Source organism: Elgaria multicarinata, chromosome 6, assembly GCF_023053635.1.
Source record: "Elgaria multicarinata webbii isolate HBS135686 ecotype San Diego chromosome 6, rElgMul1.1.pri, whole genome shotgun sequence".
Classification (NCBI taxonomy): Eukaryota; Metazoa; Chordata; class Lepidosauria; order Squamata; family Anguidae; genus Elgaria; species Elgaria multicarinata.
This window is the reverse complement of record NC_086176.1, coordinates 88749863-88770514: the sequence shown is the minus strand read 5'-3', so window position 1 is coordinate 88770514 and position 20652 is coordinate 88749863. Positions and strand designations below refer to the sequence as shown.

At 41.4% G+C, this 20652-nt stretch overlaps 1 protein-coding gene across 1 annotated transcript in view; it reads left to right on the top strand.

Annotated features, from left to right (window-relative positions):
• Window positions 1-20652, top strand: part of RNF180 (ring finger protein 180) — a 78230-nt gene that overhangs the window by 45487 nt on the left and 12091 nt on the right. The window contains exons 5-6 of the mRNA XM_063128021.1: window positions 9940-10153; window positions 14951-15076. Of these exons, the coding sequence (XP_062984091.1) occupies window positions 9940-10153; window positions 14951-15076 (340 nt within the window). The remainder of the gene's footprint in view (window positions 1-9939; window positions 10154-14950; window positions 15077-20652) is intronic.

Below are 20652 nucleotides of genomic sequence, written 5' to 3'. Positions count from 1 at the left end.
CAGTAGAGAACATGTTGGAATAAATGTGAAGCAATTTATTTGCTGTTTAAATTAATCCCTCCGTGCATAAATTCCATTACCATTTCACTCTTGACTATTTATTTAATACCTGTACAGTCATGGTTGCACTGTTAATGCTACACCACAAATGTATTTGTTCAATTTATCTTCCTAAAGGATAGGATGAAAATGCTAGATGAAGATCCGTCAAGTTTAAGATCATTGCTTTAAAAAGTTAGTGAAATGATAAGATGTTTTTAAATCCCTCAGGTACAATCAAATATATGCACATATATGTAGATGAACAAGCAATAACCTTCTTTGTTGTATACACAGTGCTCATAAACATTACAGTTAAATAAGAAGGGTGATATACTATCAGAAAAGGAAGGGAAGAACCTTAGGCATGATCTACAAAAGGGAGTGTGCCATTGTTGATTTCTTTCCAAACTGAACAACCAGTGGTCCAGGAAGTCATAAATGACAAGAGAATTCAGTGCTGTTCCCATCTTCTTAAAGCTTCTTAAAGACTACATGCCCTGCAACCCAATCTTCAGGGTACTTGGGAGTTCTAGAAAGGAAGCTTATCCCAATTCTTTCTCCCTCCCTTGGTCCAAGTGGAAGCATTGAGATTTTTGGCTCTTCATACTCCTCAGTGCCTCTCCTCTTTGCTCTTTAGAATTTTGTCTATGTTCCATTGTTGCTTTTGTCTCCCTTGAAATACATTGCCTAATAATAACCATTGTCAGCAGTCTCATCCCTGCCTGCAAAGCACCCATGATCTCCTCACCCACCATTTGGGAATTGCCAAGCAAGAATGTGTGTCTAAGCATCTTGGAAAGGCTATTTACATGGACCATTCTTCAATTTATTGTGTTAATTTGCTTCCTTAAATAGAAAAAAAATGCTCCTTCCCTGAGTGATTGCCAATGGCTTCATTGAGAGTTGCATTCCCAAAGGTTCTTGGTTTGAAAATGTAATCCTTTCCAGTAGCATTTATCTGGAAACTAGTAATGTCAGTTGCCACTTCAGATATATATTCTAATAAATGACATCCCAATTAGGACATGGAGTGATCTGGAAGGATTAATACAGCTGCATAACAAAGAGGGTTGAAGTAATTCTGCCTTTAATAATGTTGATGCTGCTGAATGTCCTCAGAAATTTTGCTAAACACTAAAACAGGCCTATCTTCAAATTGCCATGGTTGTGTCATTCCATTCACAGTAGTGAGACGTGCACCAGTGGAATAGTGTAATGAGTGCACGTTCTTGCAGAAAAAACTTCAAGGCAATTCTGATGCTTTCAGAAATGGGTTTTAGGATATTTAGCACAGTGATTTGCATTTTTTTCTTAGTGAGCCTCACTAAGATAAGTATTGGAATCTCCTTACATGAAAGGCAGAAAATGTGATCTGTGCAGGCAGTCATTGTTCAGTTTGGGCCCAAAGCAGTCAAAGGAAACTAAGGTGTATACACTGAATGCTCGCAACATACAATGATGGTGGGGGAGACGTCTGTGGGGTATTTAAGCATGCAAAGAAGCAAAAATGATGAAAAATAGGGAATTGTATAATTAGAATCTCAGGGTAGTAACGTACTTTGCCCATGTGCTGATGGGACCCACTATTTGCGCACTGGGACATTTGCAGTTCTAAAAATAACCTGAAACATGCAGAAATGCTAGTTTCCCAAAAAGGAATAGGTCAATGGAACTGTTAGAGTTGCACCCGAGGAAGCCTCCTCAGATGAGGAGGAGGCAAACTTACAAGAAGTAGAGGGTGTTTCCTCCCCCACAGCCGGACCAGAGACCAGTGCACAGTTGGTAGGGAGTCATTCCATGGAAGAGAATGCAGGTCCTGTGGAGGAGCCACGGGCCAGTCAGTTGCTTCCTCTGCCTGTCGCTCCTGAGGCTGAGTCAGAGACTGAGGTGGTTCAACCACCCAGCCCCCGCGAAAGGAGACGAAGGAGAAGGGCAGAACAAATGCAGGTGGTGAGGCGAAGTATGCGCCTGCAGAACAGGCAGGGAAAAGACGCTGAACTGTAGGAGGGGGTTGGGTCAAAAGGTGAAGGAATGAGGCACAGCTGGGATCTGGGTGGGGTCATGCTGGCAGGGTTTGAAAAGGGAGAACCTGACCGCTGGTCTGGTGTAGCAAACACCTTTCGTTCCTCCGGTTGCTACTGTGCCCTACGCCTTACTGTTTGACTGTGACTTTGGTTTCCTGACCTGGACTGGCTTGATTGACTCTGCTTGACATTTATCCCTGGCATTTTGGACGACTGACTTGGCTCTTGATATCGGACTGGACCTGACCTTCGCTTGCTCTTGGCTCCTTGACACCAGCACCCTCTGTTTGGTTCTTCGACCCGGATCGGGTAGGCTTGCACTTCAGAACTTGTCTCTGGCTAGAACTATTGTACTTTACTTAAAGGACTGTGTTCTTCTTAAAACGCAACAGTTCCCTCCTGCATTCTTGGCCAGAGATTTATGGCTGGGTAATTGGCAATAAAACACTAAAGCAATAAAGCATTCAGCAGAACGCCTTGACTCGTGGCTGGTCACTGAAAGGAACTCACAGAAGTGAGCTTTGCTAACCTGTTCTGTCCCGGAAACTAGCACTTCAGCTCATTTCAAGGGTTATTTTTAGAAGTGTGAAAGCCTCATTGCACAAGCGGTGGGTCCTGCGAACGCAACTGAACCAGTAGAGGCAGAGGGGCCGCATTGGATACTGCCTTCAGTCAACACATTACTCAGCAGACATTTGCTATTGGAGCACAAATATACATGTTTCCCTTTTTAGGGGTGAAATGGGGTTGCTATTATATCTACTGGCTTGCACAGTAATGGGAAGAGAGGATTAGAGTTAAATTATTTCTTAGTCTAACAATGGCCTGGGCCTCCTCAAAAATACTTGTCTTTCTCACTTTGAGAAGCATAGATTAAGTACAGTGATATTTACGCTATAAACTGACTGCTGATTCACAAATCACCCCAAAGCAAATAAATCCTTCCTCCCCACACATACACTATTCACAGAATATAGTGTGTGTGTGTGTGTGTGTGTATTCAGACACAACTCCATAGGGATGGACCCACCTTACAACTAGATTTGGAATTGGATTTGAATAATATGAACTGTTTTATGCATACACACAAAAATTACTAAATTGCTCTTAGCTAATTAAATTTATCACTAGCTAGAAAGGTACATTTAATCCTTCCATTGTCTGTCTGCTCAGCCTTATTTCATGTTTTTTGCATGTGTTATAGATGGAACTAGGTGGTTTGTAGGAAATTTTCCAGGCCAAACTACATGTGAAGCTAAACATGTCGCATGGAAGCAGATCAGGTTTTCAAAATATTTAATAGTAGACACTAATGCGGAGAGAGAGGTGATTTTCATCAGGGCCACAGCATACAGCCATGATCTCAATAAAATCCCTTCCAACTAGTGTTAGCCATAGAAAAGAGGTTCCTGTTTGTTTGTTTATTTATTACATTTATATCCCACCTTTTTTCATACTTAAGGAACCCAATGTGATGTACATAATCATCCTCCTCTCCATTTTATCTTCACAACAATTACTCTGTGAGTTAGGTTGGGCTGACTGTCTGACTGGGCCAAAGTTACTCAGTGAGCTTCATGACCAAGAGGGGACTAGAACCCAGATCTCCCAGTTCCCAGTCCAATAGTCTAACCACTGCACAACAGTAGCTCTCACCAGCGGCACCAGTGAAATGTTTTTCCCCTAAGATTAATAATAGTGCAGGGTGGGGGAGATTTTTATCAGGATTGCAGTTGTGGAGAAAGAATTAAATTAGCCTTTCCTGCATACTGTTTGTTGTTGTTTATTCGTTCAGTCGCTTCCGACTCTTCGTGACTTCGTGGACCAGCCCACGCCAGAGCTTTCTGTTGGCTGTCGCCACCCCTAGCTCCCCCAAGGTCAAGTCTGTCACCTCCAGAATATCATCCATCCATCTTGCCCTTGGTCGGCCCCTCTTCCTTTTGCCTTCCACTTTCCCTAGCATCAGCCTCTTCTCCAGGGTATCCTGTCTTCTCATTATGTGGCCAAAGTACTTCAGTTTTGCCTTTAATACCATTCCCTCAAGTGAGCAGTCTGGCTTTATTTCCTGGAGTATGGACTGGTTTGATCTTCTTGCAGTCCAAGGCACTCTCAGAATTTTTCTCCAAAGCATCTATCTTCCTTCGCTCAGCTTTCCTTATGGTCCAGCTCTCACAGCCTTAGGTTACTACGGGGAATACCCGCTTTAACTATGCGGACCTTTGTTGTCAGTGTGGTGTCTCTGCTCTTTAACTATTTTATCAAGATTTGTCATTGCTCTCCTCCCAAGAAGTAAACGTCTTCTGATTTCCTGGCTGCAGTCAGCATCTGCAGTAATCTTTGCGCCCAGAAATACAAAGTCTGTCACTGCCTCCACGTTTTCTCCCTCTATTTGCCAGTTATCAATCAAGCTGGTTGCCATAATCTTGGTTTTTTTGAGGTTTACCTGCAACCCAGCTTTTGCACTTTCTTCTTTCACCTTTGTCATAAGGCTCCTCAGCTCCTCCTCGCTTTCAGCCATCAAAGTGGTGTCATCTGCATATCCGAGATTGTTAATGTTTCTTCCTGCGATTTTAACTCCAGCCTTGGATTCATCAAGCCCAGTACGTCACATGATGTGTTCTGCATACAAGTTGAATAGGTAAGGTGAGAGTATACAACCCTGCCGTACTCCTTTCCCAATCTTAAACCGGTCCGTTGTTCCGTGGTCTGTTCTTACCGTTGCTACTTGTTCGTTATACAGATTCCTCAGGAGGCAGACAAGATGACTTGGTATCCCCATACCCCCAAGAACTTGCCACAGTTTGTTATGATCCACACCGTCAAAGGCTTTAGAATAGTCAATAAAACAGAAATAGATGTTTTTCTGGAACTCCCTGGATTTCTCCGTTATCCAGCGGATATTGGCAGTTTGGTCCCTAGTTCCTCTGCCTTTTCTAAACCCAGCTTGTACATCTGGCAATTCTCGCTCCATCAATTGCTGGAGTCTACCTTGCAGGATCTTGAGCATTACCTTGCTGGCATGTGAAATAAGCGCCACTGTCCGATAGTTGGAACATTCTTTAGTGTTTCCCTTTTTTGGAACGGGGATATAAGTTGATTTTTTCCAGTCTGATGGCCATTCTTGTGTTTTCCAAATTTGCTGGCATATGGCATGCATCACCTTGACAGCATCATCTTGCAATATTTTAAACAGTTCAGCTGTGATACCGTCGTCTCCTGCTGCCTTGTTATTAGCAATGCTTCTTAAGGCCCATTCAACCTCACTCTTCAGGATGTCTGGCTCTAAGTCACTGACCACACCGTCTGAGCTATCCCCGATATTATTATCCTTCCTATACAGATCTTCCGTATATTCTTGCCACCTTTTCTTGATCTCTTCTGTTTCTGTTAGGTCCTTGCCATCTTTGTTTTTGATCATACCCATTTTTGCCTGAAATTTACCTCCGATGTTTCTAATTTTCTGGAAGAGGTCTCTTGTCCTTCCTATTCTATTGTCTTCTTCCACTTCCGCGCATTGCTTGTTTAAAAATAATTCCTTATCTCTTCTGGCTAACCTCTGGAATTTTGCATTTAATTGGGCATATCTCCCCCTATCACTGTAGCCTTTTGCTTTCCAGTGTCTCAGCAGACAGCCATCTTATTATTATTATTATTATTATTATTATTATTTATATAGCATCATCAATGTACATGGTGCTGTACGGAGTAAAACAATAAAATAGCAAGACCCTGCCGCATAGGCTTACATTCTAATAAAATCATAATAAAACAATAAGGAGGGGAAGAGAATGCACCAAACAGGCACAGGGTAGGGTAAAACTAACAGTATAAAGTCAGAGCAAAATCAAGTTTTAAAAGCTTTAGGAAAAAGAAAGGTTTTTAGCTGAGCTTTAAAAGCTGTGATTGAACTTGTAGTTCTCAAATGTTCTGGAAGAGCGTTCCAGGCATAAGGGGCAGCGGAAGAAAATGGACGAAGCCAAGCAAGGTTTTTCTTTTCCTTTGGGACGTTTTTTGTTGCCACCTCTTGGACAATGTTGCAAACTTCTGTCCATAGTTCTTCCGGGACCCTATCTACTAAATCTAGTCCCTTAAATCTATTCTTCACTTCCACTGCATATTCATGAGCTCATATCTAACTGATCTGTGGGTCTTCCCTATTCTCTTTAGTTTGGTTCTAAATTGTGCAATAAGAAGTTCGTGATCTGAACTACAGTCAGCTCCAGGTCTTGTTTTTACCGTCTGTATAGATGTCCGCCACCTTTGGCTGCAAAGGATGTAGTCAATCTGATTTCGGTGTCGGCCATCTGGTGAAGTCCATGTATAAAGCCGTCTTTTAGGTTGTTGGAAGAGAGTGTTTGTTATGCACAGTGAGTTGTCCTGGCAAAATTCTATCAGCCTATGTCCCGCTTCATTTTGTTCTCCTAGACCATGCTTACCTGTAATTCCAGATGGCATTTGACTACCCACCTTAGCGTTCCAGTCTCCTGTAACGAAAATAACATCTCTTTTTGGTGTATTATCCAGTAGGTGCTGCAGATCCTCATAGAACTGATCTACTTCTGCATACTGTAGTCCTATTGAAAATTGCTCACCTGCACCTATTATTATTAAATACATTTTAAAATATGTTAATATGGAACATTTTGGACAAAAATCCAATCATCTGGTTTACTGTTTAGTCTTATACTTATTACTTTAGAGAGTTGAAAGTGTTTCATGTACATTATCTCAGTAAACCTTACAACAGCTATGTAAGTTAGGCCATTATTATTATCCGCATATGGCGAACAGAGAGCTGGGAATGAGAGCTTGCCAAAGGCTGCCTTCTGAGTTCATGGCATAGGTGTGATATGAACTGAGGGCTTCAGCTTCATAGCTCAATCCTGCAAGCTCATCTGGGAGTAAGTCCCATTGAATTCATTGGGATTTACTTCTGAGTGCATATGCATAGGACTGCACTGTTAGTCACTAACTTTTAAGAACCAGTATCTCCAATCATTTACAGTGAATACTGCCTTAGTATCCTATCCATTTATCTTCCTAATGTCAATGGATCAGTCATTCTAGGTACCATAAGTAGATAGTGTTCACTTTAAATGTAAATGTTGTGCTGGAAAAGATACTATTTTTATTATTGTTTTCCCTGTGAGCAGTTTATCTCTTTCAAGCTGAAGCAGAAAAGCCTGAGAGGAGGACATGGCTCTTTGCAATGTATAGTTCCAAAGAGCTTCTTAACCTACTTTGTTTGCGTTGGTGTTTTTGACTTCTATTTTATATTTTAGTGAAAAGCCAGATATAGAGGAAGTGCAAGTGAATTATTAACTAATTACAAATATGGGAGCTTTGACTTCTTTGGCTAGTTGCGCTCTATGAAATTTAAACATAAATTTTCCTGAAGCCTAAAACAGTAACGCACTGCACCAAATACCATACCTCAGCCTGAGAGCACAAAACCTTCAAAGGCTTAATTGGGGAAAATATCCATCTCTTTAGCTCATGATGGATTTTAATTCTTTATATTCTCTCATCCATTTTAATCTCATACTCATTCACTTATTGAAGTAATTTGCTCCAGAGCTTCTGAAATTCCACTACAGTAATAATAAATGCTGCAACTGTTGCAACGGTTGTGAGCACAAGCTCTGTTGTAGTTTTCTTTCACCTTGGCTCAGGTCATGTGCATGCATTTTACATTTATAAAATATAAAATGCACGTGTATATGTATTTGGTAAGGAGCAATCAGCACTTCTGTCATATTGTTCACAGAGCGTAATAATAATGTAGGACTTCATGTAGTTTGCTGCATGCAAAAAATGCCACTACCTTTAATGCCAGATTTAATTGTGAAGCGCACTCACACAAAAATCAGTGCTTGGCCATTTCAGTCTTTCGGTATTCTCAGAGATTTTTACAGGTAGCTATTTAATATTTCTAGGCAAGAATGAGATTCAGAAATCTGCTTATAGAAATGAAAGGTGGGAATTGCCATATTCCATCCTTGCCATCTTATGTCCTTGATATCTGAGCATCAGTGTGCTAGAGATGCAACTGATTCTCTAACCCGTTCCCACTAACATTGCTGCTTGGCTTAAATCAGGGGTTCTTAACCTGGGGTCCATAGACCACCAAGGGTTCCATGGATGGGCTTCAGGGGGTCCGTGAAAGTCAAATAAATTTATTCATACTTTGTGTATGTCATACACTGTATGAGGCAATCTATTTTCAATAAAATAAAGTATGTTCATTGTATGCAAAGTTGTGTTTATGTGCTTATGTGCATTTTCTAGGGAGGGGGTCCATAGCTTTCACCAGATTTTCAAAGGGGTCCGTGACTCAAAAAAGGTTAAGAACCACTGGCTTAAATAGACTCTAGGCTTAAGAGCAAGGCTGGGGAGCTGTCCAACGGTCAGGGAACAATGTTTCCACAAGATCATGGGAGCTGTCCAACTGTAGTCAACAGGGAACTGAGCTAAGTAAAGTGTTGCATCAACAATGGATAGGTACAACTGAGGAGCTTTATACCTGCCACTGTTGCCCGATCTCTTCCTTGAGTATCAGCAGGTCCTTGATCCTGGGCAGGTGTTGATTTTGGCTCCATCCTCTTGAATAGACCTCATAGAAGGAAGACCTTTGGGTTGAAGATAGGGACTGGATCTTTTGGTCTGGGCCTCTACTTTGACTGATCACCATCCTTGCTCATGGGGTCCTAGAGGTGAAACTGAAGGATTCAAAGCTGGGAGATGGGGCCTCTCAGAATTCTTTGGGTCATCTGAATTTATAGCCTCCCTGAGCAGGACACCTTCCTGGGTAGTAATCTTGTGGGGGAGAGTGGTTCAGTCTCCACTAACCTCTTGAGGCCCATAAGGGGTAGGATCCCAGTAATGGATCCCAGTAATGGGCTCCTCCAATGGGTCAAGTCAGGGTTGAAGGCAGCTGCTGACGATATACACATATAAGTGCAAAGAAAGACCTGAGTCTTAATTTCATTCACAAAACATACCCCAATATTTATTTATTTATTTATTTATTTTACTAAAAAATATTTTTAGGATAGAACCCAAATATCTCTCAAAAATCAAACTCTGGAACATTTTTTAAAAGTTCTTGTACCTATGAGATGGTGATCTGTACAGTAAGATGGTTTTTCTGTAAAGTATGTCATAATTTGTAAACAGATAGGAGATAACTAGTGAACAGGAATCTTTAAAATTTGGCATAGAAATTTGGACCTGCTTGGGTCTGACAGGACTAGGTATTCTGATTTTTGTGGCTTTTTAGCATTTTTCTGCCCTCACGTGTCTGATCTAAGGTTTTCCTCACTGCCATAAAATGTTAGCTTTGCTTAATTCCTGGTGTGCTGAAATGTTTCTATGATTCAAAACTACATACTTTCTGCTTTCTGCCAGCTTATTTTCTGTCTACAGGACAGCCCTTCAGTAACAGGAAACTAATATTGTGCTTTACAAAAGGGAGAAGTGGGAGAAGTATATAATAACCCAACTGAGGATGGACAATCCCCACCTTTGCAGACATCTCTGAGAGACTGAAATAAAAGCATAACAAGTTTGTTGCATAAGCTATAGATAATAAAAGTTCCCTCTCCATATCTAGCAAACTAAAGCTTATTAAAGTTTTCACTATCCCACATTACAGTCCTGTGGCAAATCAGTCATTCTAGTCGCACCTAGAGTTCTTCACATAACTTCAGAAATATTATTCTCACTTTAGGATCATCTTACAGAAAGAATTATACATTAAACTTGTTGTATAAGATCTTTATCTACTTCGATGATATTATACAGTGTGTTGCGTCTCTTATTTGACTGACTAAGATCATTTTGGGCACAGCTTTGTTTTCCACCCTTCTTGTAGACTATGAATTCAGAAGAGGAGCATGAACACAGACAAGATAAGGAAAGCTACCTTTGCGCAGTGTGCCTAGATGTCTACTTTAATCCTTACATGTGCTATCCATGCCACCACATCTTTTGTGAACCTTGCCTGCGCACACTCGCCAAAGATAACCCAACCAGCACTCCATGTCCTCTGTGCCGTACTGCCATTTCCCAAGTTTTTTTCCAATCAGGTAAAAATCTTTTAAAAATATACTTCATCAATTATCATTACTCTTATACCTAATAAGTACTAGTAACCAATTACATGTCATTTTCAAAGTAAATGTTCAGGGCTAATTAAAGAGCACAGTCTAAACACTGTATATTGGTAACTGGACTTGGATACCAGAAGTGTGCAGTGCTGGCAGAAAAGTAATTGGGAACATAGGCTATGGAGAGGCAAATACTTTTCATGAACATCTCACCTCCTTCTTTCCACATAGTTGGGGGAGATATAGGTTGAAGTACCCAGATCTGTAGCTTTCTAGACCTGTTTGAGCCTTAGTGATTACTAGTTTTGTACACTGAACTTCCTTAAGGTACATCCAGCATATTTGTCACATTACACTTGACATACCAATAGCTATCATGCCAACTCTGTCAGATGGAACAGACCCAGAAATGTGTGTTGTATAACAATCTGTGGATGTAGCAAATTTACACATTATTTCACACTATGATCTCAGTCCAAATACTAAAGAAGAATTCAGTTACCACCAAAGCATTCACCTTTCAGAGCATTAAAGGCATAGCAGCACAAATCAATCTAGCTATAATCCATTCCTCTAAGTTTGCTCCAGATCTGCAACTTCTGAAATTAAATTATGGCTGCAAGAATTATCTTACTGCACATAGAGATCCTACAACCCAGAGAGCTTTTTTCTTAATAAGTTTTCAGCATTAAAATCTCAGTATCCCCACACACAGGGCCAGAAAATATATATTTGTGATTTAATGGAAATTGAAGATCTATTTATATATTTGTTACATTTCTATACTACCCAATACCCCAAGCTCTCTGGGTGGTTCACAAAAGTTAAAAATCTAGCTTATTTATTCTACTGTTCATTATATAGCACATTCAGAGGTAATCACTTGGACACTTTTCTAAAAATGACAAGTAATTGGTCCACAGAATTCCGATGTAATTTTTTGCTGGATGAGAAAGACTAGGGCCCAGGTTAGGTGATACTCTTAGCTGAGCTTCTCCCTACATGCAGTGGATGTTGGACAGCCACAAGTGGGTATAATACTTCAGTAAAGCAGGAGGAGGGAACTGCTGGCCCTGCAAGGAGATCCCATCCAAAGTATCGGCCTCTCCTCTCAGTCCCTCTCTCCTGGGCCCCACCCTGTCCTAAGCCCTGCTATGGTTTGCTGTGATCTTTACCGCCAGCCTTCCCTCCATGGCTCCGCTCACCTCCTGTGCCCTGACACTCGTCCTTCAGCCAAGCCTCCCCATGGTGCTCCCATTTCTCCTGTGCTGCACTTGAGCGTTCTTGTCAGTGCTTGGGTCCCATGGTGGAACCACACTGAGCATTTTTCCCTCTCCCCAAGGATCTGCCATCAACTATCCTCTTACTTCCCACCCCAACCTTTCCTCTCTGTCCTTGCTGCTGTGGTTCCCTATGCCTACCCATGCCTTCCCATGAGGATGGAGGAAGAGAGTGGGAAAAAGCCATTCGGGTGAGGGGCTTCACAGGAGAAAAGGCAAGCAGGAAGAGGGGGAAAATCCAAAATGATGGAGGGGAAAGGGGGGGGGAAACTGAGCAGGGGTGGCTGACTGAAGTGAGCTTTGGGAAAGAAGAGAAGGAGGGGAGGACATACAAGAGAAGGAAAAGTAAAAACACCCACAAGAAGTCAGAAGCAAAAACCAGGAGTGGAGCAGGATGTAGGTTGGCACAAAGAGAGACAGACAAAGGTAGAGAGTAGGCAAGGAGGTGGATAGGGGTTGGAACTGAAGAGTGTTACAGAGCAAAGGCTATAATGAAGGAGTGGGGGAGTAGAGATACAGATCATGGAGCAGGGACAGGAACAGAGCAGCAGCAGAGGAGAGTGAGTAAGAAGGGGCTCAGAAGCAAGAATGGCTGGGGGAAAGGGCAAGAGAAGAGAAGCAATGACACGGGAGGAAAGTAGAGCATATTTATTTATTTCTCAATTTTTTTATATACTGTTTGTTTTATACTTTGAATAGTTTTAATTTTTGTGAACCGCCCAGGGAGCTTCGGCTATTGGGCAATATAAAAATGCAATAAATAAATTTGTAGGGGCATGAGAAAGAGAGAAAGCGTGTGGAGTGGTTAAGATAAACAGCAATAGCACCAGAGAGAGAGAACAAGAGAAAGTAGTGATGATCTTAAGAGAAAGACGGGGGTGGCTCTGTCCCTATCCACTGCCAACTCTGGCATGCAGCCCCCAGAAGATTGCCCCAAGAGAATGTGACCCTCAGCAGAAAAACGGTTACCCTTCCCTGGAATAGGGCATATATGTTCAAAATTCAACACACCTAGGCCTGAACAGCATAATCTGTGTCCCAGATCTGGGATTCAACTGTGTGTGATCTGGTTCTACATAAATTAGATTTTACACACATGTAACCTGTTCAAATGCATTGACATCTAGTATCTTCAGAGATGAGACAGCTGTGTCAGGTGGACTGCAGGAGGGGAACCGTTCTCCCACTTCCCGCTGTGAGCAGGAAAGAAATTTGAAGTGCGTCATCCACATCACGTCTTGATGTTTGCTTAACTATTTATAGTGAAATATGTCACTTGTGCATTCTTAGATATTCTGTGATAATGTTATGATCCTTTGGACCATGTGATAGATTTTGAATTTTAGTAGAATTAGAATTTTAGCGATATTGATTTATCCCTAAAGTTGGTGCTGAAATGAGGGATTTAAGACAAATAGAAGGAAATGGGAAAGAAAATAACAGACTATCATTGACTTCAAAAATATAGTGAAATCCAAGAGTTAGAAGAGTATACAAAAAGTATACTGGCCAAAGATACTTTGCTGCCTGAGGCAGAACAGCAAATGGAATATACACCCCAGGTCAAAGTACATAGTACCCAAGGCTGGCCAAGTTATTTTTAGCACCTCAGAAAATCCCACAAGAACCTGTCTTTGGGAGTAAAAACATATAATAATTAACAAACAACTGTTTTCTGCCCTTTTATTAAACCCCAAGTCAGTTGCCTGAGGCACCCAAGCCATGCTGCCTAATGATAGGGCCAGCTATAGTCTTGAATAAAACAAAATAACCTAGGGACCAGCAGGGCACAACTCAATTGGACATTGGTGGTCTCTGGTTCTTTATTCATTGCTGAAAAATGTCTAGCCCGGATTTCCAGCTTTTACAAAATGCTCAGGGCATTTCAAAGAAGAGCTTAATTCTGGTTTGTTTCAAATAATTCGGGGAAGGCAATGGCAAACCACCCCGCTATAAGGCCTGCCAAGAAAATGTCAGCGAAAGCTGGCATCCCTCCAAGAGTCAGCAGTGACTCAGTGCTTGCACAAGAGGTTCCTTTCCTTTCCTTAAAATAATTAGAAGTATACTCTGGTGGAAGGCTTTTCCTTCATCATAGGAAGTCTTCTTTAAATCATCCTCTAATGGATTAAGACTTCATGCATGACTTCCATCAAAGAAAGCTGCTTTTGTAGAAGGAAGGGCACATTGGATCTCACCCAACAGGGGAAATAGAAATAGATGAAAAGCAAATGCAGCAGGAAGAGGAGGAGGAGGAGGAGGAGGAGGAGGAGGAGGAGGAGGAGGAGGAGGAGGAGGAGGAGAAGAAGAAGAAGAAGAAGAAGAAGAAGAAGAAGAAGAAGAAGAAGAAGAAGAATTACCATACAACATTATAGCACCACCCTTAGTCCATATTAATGGCAGTCAGAGACTATATAAAATTATTTCGTTAGTGATTTGTAATAAAAACTATCTCCTTTTAATTATGTTTTTGTATAAAATCAGAGATTTCCAGGGTATGCGCTCTTATTAAAGGCTAAGAAATTGAAATCATACCCACCCTTCACCCCTAGTTTCTGAAATAAAAGCAAACAAAGATCATCAGTAAAGAAACATGGACACAAAAGTTCATGGGAATTTCTTCACAGACAGATGTGGAACAGCCAACTGGGGAAGGAGCCAGAAACACAGCCAGTGGAATTCCTGATATGCACATCTATTTATGATTGCCTTTCAAATAACAAGAACCACAGCACATGATGGATTCAAACTTTATAACTCTTCTAGGGTCTATTTTTGCAGTTTAAACAGAGGGGGAAAGATTTGGTAATTTAGGTACTGGAAGCTATTAGATTCCCAGAAACTGCATCCTACACCAAAAGGTAATAAATTGAAACCTGCCTCAGGGTACAGCAAAGTTTACAAATAGGAGTCCTTCATTGCATGTATCCAGCTTTCTTAACTATTAATAAGGCACTTCTGCTTTAAAGTCTTTACTTATTTGTAATTTTCTGTATGTTTTCTCCCTAAACTACAACCCTCTATAACTAAGAATGCTTAAATATCACTTATTTCAAAAAAAGATAGATAGATAGGATTGCAGTTTTCAGTCACAATGTCAAAACTAATGCATGCATGCCTAAAGGCTCACATGCAACCAATTTTATTTTTGTTGCAGCCTGATCGTATGCATACTTACTGAGTTCAATGGGAATTATTCCCTGGTAAGAATGCATAGGTTTGCAACTAAATCTTAAAAGCATAAGCACACAAGAAGAGCCATGCTAGATCAGACCAAGGGTCCATCTAGTCCAGAACTCAGTGGCCAACCAGCTGCCCATGGGAGACCCACAAGTAGGACATGAGTGCAATAGCACCCTCCCAGTGCACCCTCTTGCCAGTTGCAGGCTTTCATCTTGTGTAAAGAACTTACTTCAAGGTTTGTAGCGATTACAAAATTGACATTATGAAATGGTTAAGATGTGTATAAAGTATCTTTTTTTCTTCTCGCACAATGCAGAACTCAATAATTCCACAAAAGTTCACTTTCCTGTGGAATATTCAAAATTAAAGGAACATTTTCAAGAATCAAGTTTAGCAAAGTGGCCCCTCCCTAGCTGCAAGAAAGCCTTCAGAGTTATTGAAGGTAAGAAAAGTTTTGCTGATTATTTTACCTTAGCAGTTCAGTAGTTTACAGTGCAATCTCACATATATGTCCACAAACGTAAGTCTCATTGTGTTCAATGGGGGTTACTCTCAGGTAAGTGTATATGGAATTGTAACCCTAAAATTCAATATTTACAAATATGCATTGACCTAAATAGGGCATACTCTTCATGAAAATAGGTTTTCAAGCAACTTTCTATTCTGTGTTCATTATAAAAGTAGTAAGATCATCTACTCGAAGATTTCAATAGGCCATAAAGGAAGTCATACCTTTGGAGGGCTTGGTCTTCCCAATATTTATTTAATTAGGAATAATAATATGCTGCTTCCCATTTTAAAAATCCTTAAGCAGTTATATAATAAAAGTATAGTGGGTAAGTTCATGTAGAAGGTGGGATGTTCTGAACTTCCACTGGTAGTTCATTAATCTCCAATTTCTTCCTATCATTTCTTACCACAATCCTCGCACGTACTACTTTCTCCTTATTGCACTCAATGCCATCTTCCATCAGTTTTAGGGTGACCATATGAAAAGGAGGATAGGGCTCCTGTATCTTTAACAGTTGTATTGAAAAGGGAATTTCAGCAGGTGTCATTTGTATATATGGAGAACCTGGTGAGATTCCCTCTTCATCACAACAGTTAAAGTGCAGGAGCTATACTAGAGTGACCAGACTTAAAAGAGGGCAGGGCACCTGCAGTTTTAACTGTTGTGATGAAGAGGAAATTTCATGAGTTTTTCCATATATGCAACTGACAGCTGCTGAAATTCCCCCACTAACCCCACTAAGCAATTTTTTAATTGATTATTATTATTATTATTTATTTATTTATATAGCACCATCAATGTACATGGTGCTGTACAGAGTAAAACAGTAAATAGCAAGACCCTGCCGCATAGGCTTACAATCTAATAATGTAAACCGCCCAGAGAGCTTCGGCTGTGGGGCGGTATATAAATGTAAATAAATAAATAAATACATAAATATCAAGTCAATCTATCCTGATTCAGCAGCAGACATTTTCCTCTAATGTGCAATGTTGCATCATGGTGCCAAGACATGCAATAGTTTGAGACTAGCTTAAGCTGAGGTCCTTTTTGCCTCATGACTGATAAGAAGTAGGGCAGAAAAATAACAAAGATGCCATCTGCTCTTGTCAGATTGGAAAATTCACTCCGGAGGGTAAAGCGTTCAGGACTGGTAAACTGCTTGACACAAAAGTGTCTTCCACTGAAGTACTTTAATTGGGTCAGTCAAGGGCAATCTTTTAGCACTGAAAGCAACACAAAGTATTCTATGGCCTATGGTAGATTTGTAGTTCTGATTTAACGAAAACAAAGACTGTGCCTTTTCCCCTTTCACTGGGTACTGTTGGGGCCTTGCTAGACCCAGCCAGATAAGCCGGCAGGGAGGCGGGGCGACGGCGCAATAACTTTAGCGCGCGCCACCCTGCCTCCTAGACGCACGACGCGCAGGGACTGCGGAAGCCCTGCAGCGTCGGCCATTTTTTGTTGTTGTTGTTGTTAAAGGGGCCACGTGCGCCCCGAAGACTCCAGAGAAGGTAGGTGGGGTTTTTTTAATTAAGCCCCCCACCCTTTTTTAATTAAGCCCCCTGCCCCCTCCCCACTCTTTCCCCGCCCTCCCTCCCCGTCTCCTGTGTCGCCCTCCGCCATCCCTCCCCGTCTCCTGTGTCGCCCTCCGCCATCCCTCTCCGTCTCCTGTGTCGCCCTCCGCCATCCCTCCCCGTCTCCTGTGTCGCCCTCCGCCATCCCTCCCCGTCTCCTGTGTCGCCCTCCGCCATCCCTCCCCGTCTCCTGTGTCGCCCTCCACCATCCCCCTCTCCTGCCGGTCCGGCCTTCCCCCTCATCTCCCCCCCAGGATCCCCCCGACCTGATGGGCACAGCACTCGTATGAGCGCTGTGCCCAGTCCGTGGCTTTTCCCGGCTACTCGCGAGTAAGCAAGTAGCCGCAAAAAGCCACGGACCTTGCTAGACATTCCGCAGCCCCGGCCTCAGGCCGGGGCTGTGGAAAAGGCACGCCATAAGCGACTTCGCTTATGGCGCGTTAGGGGAGGCTTCAGTGCGGTCTGACCCCGGATTCCCCTGTGCGTCATCTGGACGCACAGCAGGGAAACCGGGCCTCACAGCGCGCTAAGGCCTCGTCTAGCAAGGCCCTCGGTCTACTGTGCTTGTGCTGAGCAAGTATTTTTGTTGTTACATAACTGGCATAAATACAACTCAGGAGGACATACACGGGGCATGTCTAGACCAGGGGAGAGAGCAGGGAGGGTCTCGCGATATTCTGCTAGCAAGATTACCTCCCCTTTCTCCACATGCGAGCGCGACATTCCAGGAGGAAGGAGGGATGTTGTGCCTGCCATTTTCTTTATAGAAGATGAGTGCACGTGCACTCCAACAAAAGAGTAAGATTTTTTTTAAAAAAAAAAGAATGGCCCCCATTCCCCCACCCACCCCTGATAGCCCTGAACTGCCCCCATCCCGGCTTCTTCCCTCTGAAGACCCCAACTACTCGCGGAGAGAAGGGAAGAAGCCGGGATGGCTGTCCACACCACCCACGGTCCTCGAGATCATCCTGGGACCATGGGAAAAAACAACAAAAGGGCCTGCCGAAATCCCATGGAAATGGAGGGATCATCCCTCCCTGCTCCCGGGATCCCCTGTGCGTCATGTGGACACACAGGGATGATCCCGGGATAAAGTCTGGTGCAGACATGCTCATGGTTGCTAGTTTTCATGTCACTTTGAAAAGACTAATCATGTCATGTAAAATGACAAATCTGATGAAAGCAACTTCCAAAAGTTGATCTGGCTAAATGTGAAATAAGGGAACGAACCTGCAGAAATACTGTTGGGATTTTAGGAAGGATAATCATAGGATTATAAGGAAACTAGAGGGCTATTGTCCTACTCACTCAGTATATTCCATAGCTAAATCATTTGTGCCAGATGTCTGTTTAGCCAGTTTTATAACCTCACTAAAACATTTACTGAAGTACTAAGATATTTTGGAAAAGCTTTATAGTGATAGAACAACAAGATTTGAGAAGACCATCTGGGTCACCAGTTTGAAGTCCCTGACAAAAGAAGAGATCACACTAGAAGTTACCTTTGTCAAATGATTATGTACTCTCATCTTCACATATGTATAATTATCTGGCATTAATAAGAAGACCTCCAGAAAATCCTTCTGTTTCAAGGATAGAATCCACCAAACTCATCCAGCTTGTCAAATCTGCTCTTTAAAGATCTTGAGTAATAACTGTGTTTTTCATAGCCTTGGGAAATCTTCTTCAGTGTTCCACTACTCAAGGTTACTCCTGATGTCCTGTTTTGGTTTTCTCTTTCCTACTCAATCAGATTCCATACCTCTTTTAATTGGTGTTCCTCTTAGGATTGTTTTCAGTAAAGGAGTCCTTCCTGTGTCTTGTTTGCTAATGCAATCGAACATTATGATTTTTTTTTTAAAAAAAATGGCACGTCACTGCTGACATATGCAACTTAACATCATCGTGACCCCTGGTTCTTCTTCATACTACTCCTTATTGGACATTTCCAAAATATTACATTTAGATAGTTTTGATCGCATCCTCAAACGCCTACCGATTTGGTTTTACCTGCACATTTTAGCTATTTAGCTTTGAGTGTCATTTTAAGGTAGAAAGGTAGGGTAAAAATCAAATAAATAAATAAATACTTGGACAACAGTTGGAGAGAACACCAGAGTTGGCACTTCTAGGACTATTTCTGGGAAACAAAAACTGCTCCTTTAAGGTGGATTGGCTGGATTTTTGTTGGTGGCAGCCAGACTGGTCATTGCTCAATTTTGGAAGGACCTAAAAGGAGTTTCATTGGATGCCTGATGGACTCAGGTTTGGAAGATTGCCTTATCTGAAAAATTAACAAACAGGTTGCAATTGGCAAAAGGAAGTAGGGAACACGATACATTCGCTACAGATTGGTATCAATTTATTAAGTATGTTGGTAACACTCAATTTCATAACACTTTGCCTGTAGCATATCGGTCTCTCTGGTTCATGTGAATAATGTATTTTGTATTTTTCTGCCTTAATTTATTATTATAATTACTGAATGCTTGGACTATCGCATGTAGGGGGTGGGTGGAAGAAATAGAGTGTTAATTTTCAAAAATTTCAAAATAAAATAAAATTTGTATAGAAGAAAACAAACACTGTACCAGTGCCACGTATAGTAAAGGAGTCCTTCCTGTGTCTTTTTTGCTAATGCAATTGAACATTATGTGTTTTTTAAAAAAATGGCACGTCACTGCTGGCATATGCAACTTAACATCGTCATGACCCCTGGTTCTTCTTCACACTACTCCTTATTGGACATTTCCCAAATATTCCATTTAGATAGTTTTGATCCCATCCTCCAATGCCTACCAATTTGGTTTTACCTGCACATTTTAGCTGTTTAGCTTTGAGTGTCATTTTAAGGTAGGAAGGTAGGGTAAAAATCAAATAAATAAATTTTAGAAGAATACCTTTTATTTAGGGATGAGCAAATGTGTGATATTTGAGCTCATTGAGGTTCTCTGAATTCTTCTTCAAAGTTCAGTTTGCCTCGTTCACATTCCCAAACACGAATGTCTTTTTTTCCCTCTGCAATTGGGAAAAAATTACTCATTTTTGGTTGGGCAAAATGTCCCCCCCCCCCCCCCCCGCATAGGCTGAAGCATGAAAATATGGTTTTAGAGGATAAGTGGACATTATTAGAAGTGCACACTTTCAAATGCAAGTTCAGGAAATTGCATAAATATCCTATTGTATTCCTACTCTCATTTGCATTCAGGGTTTGCAACTCGAACATGTTTGCATGGTTTGCAAATAGGAATAAAATTCTTATATTGTACATCTCGACTGAGTACCTCCAAGTCTTTAATGAGGGTATTAAATAACAATTGGTGTGTAACCAAAATATAGTCATAGATTAAAAGTATTGCTTCTTGACCTATTTGTCAATTGATAATTAGCATTCAGTTAAAAATCTGTTTTTCAACATTGACTACCATCCTACCAGAGTAAGCTGAGTGATGTAATTTGGACCAGTAGGATTCCCCCTCTTCCTCCTTCCAATTTGTCTCATCAGAATCTAAACAAATCCAGATTATTTTTCTTATGAGAATTGCTCCACAAAACCGTAATCCCCAAGAGCATTAAAAAAATGGACATGTGTCAGATTGTGCCCAATTAGTTTCTTCTAGCAAAACCCTCAATAATGGACCTCCCTAGTTCTGTTTCCATGTCAGGAAACTACTTGTTATCTTTTCTTTCCAAATTGTATCTCTTAGGTCTGTTTAAATATTTATAGTATCTCTAAAGCCTTTTAGGTCACTGCTCCCAAAGGCTCAGTGGGCCATGTTTTAAACATGATGCATTATGTTTCTTTTCTCACCTTTCTAGACTTTCAGAACATTCTGAGTACACAAGATTCATTGCTACAGAGAGTTTGTGAATGTTTCCTAATAAAACTTTTTTTTTCATTAAGAGGAAAAATAGATCTCTTTTAACTCT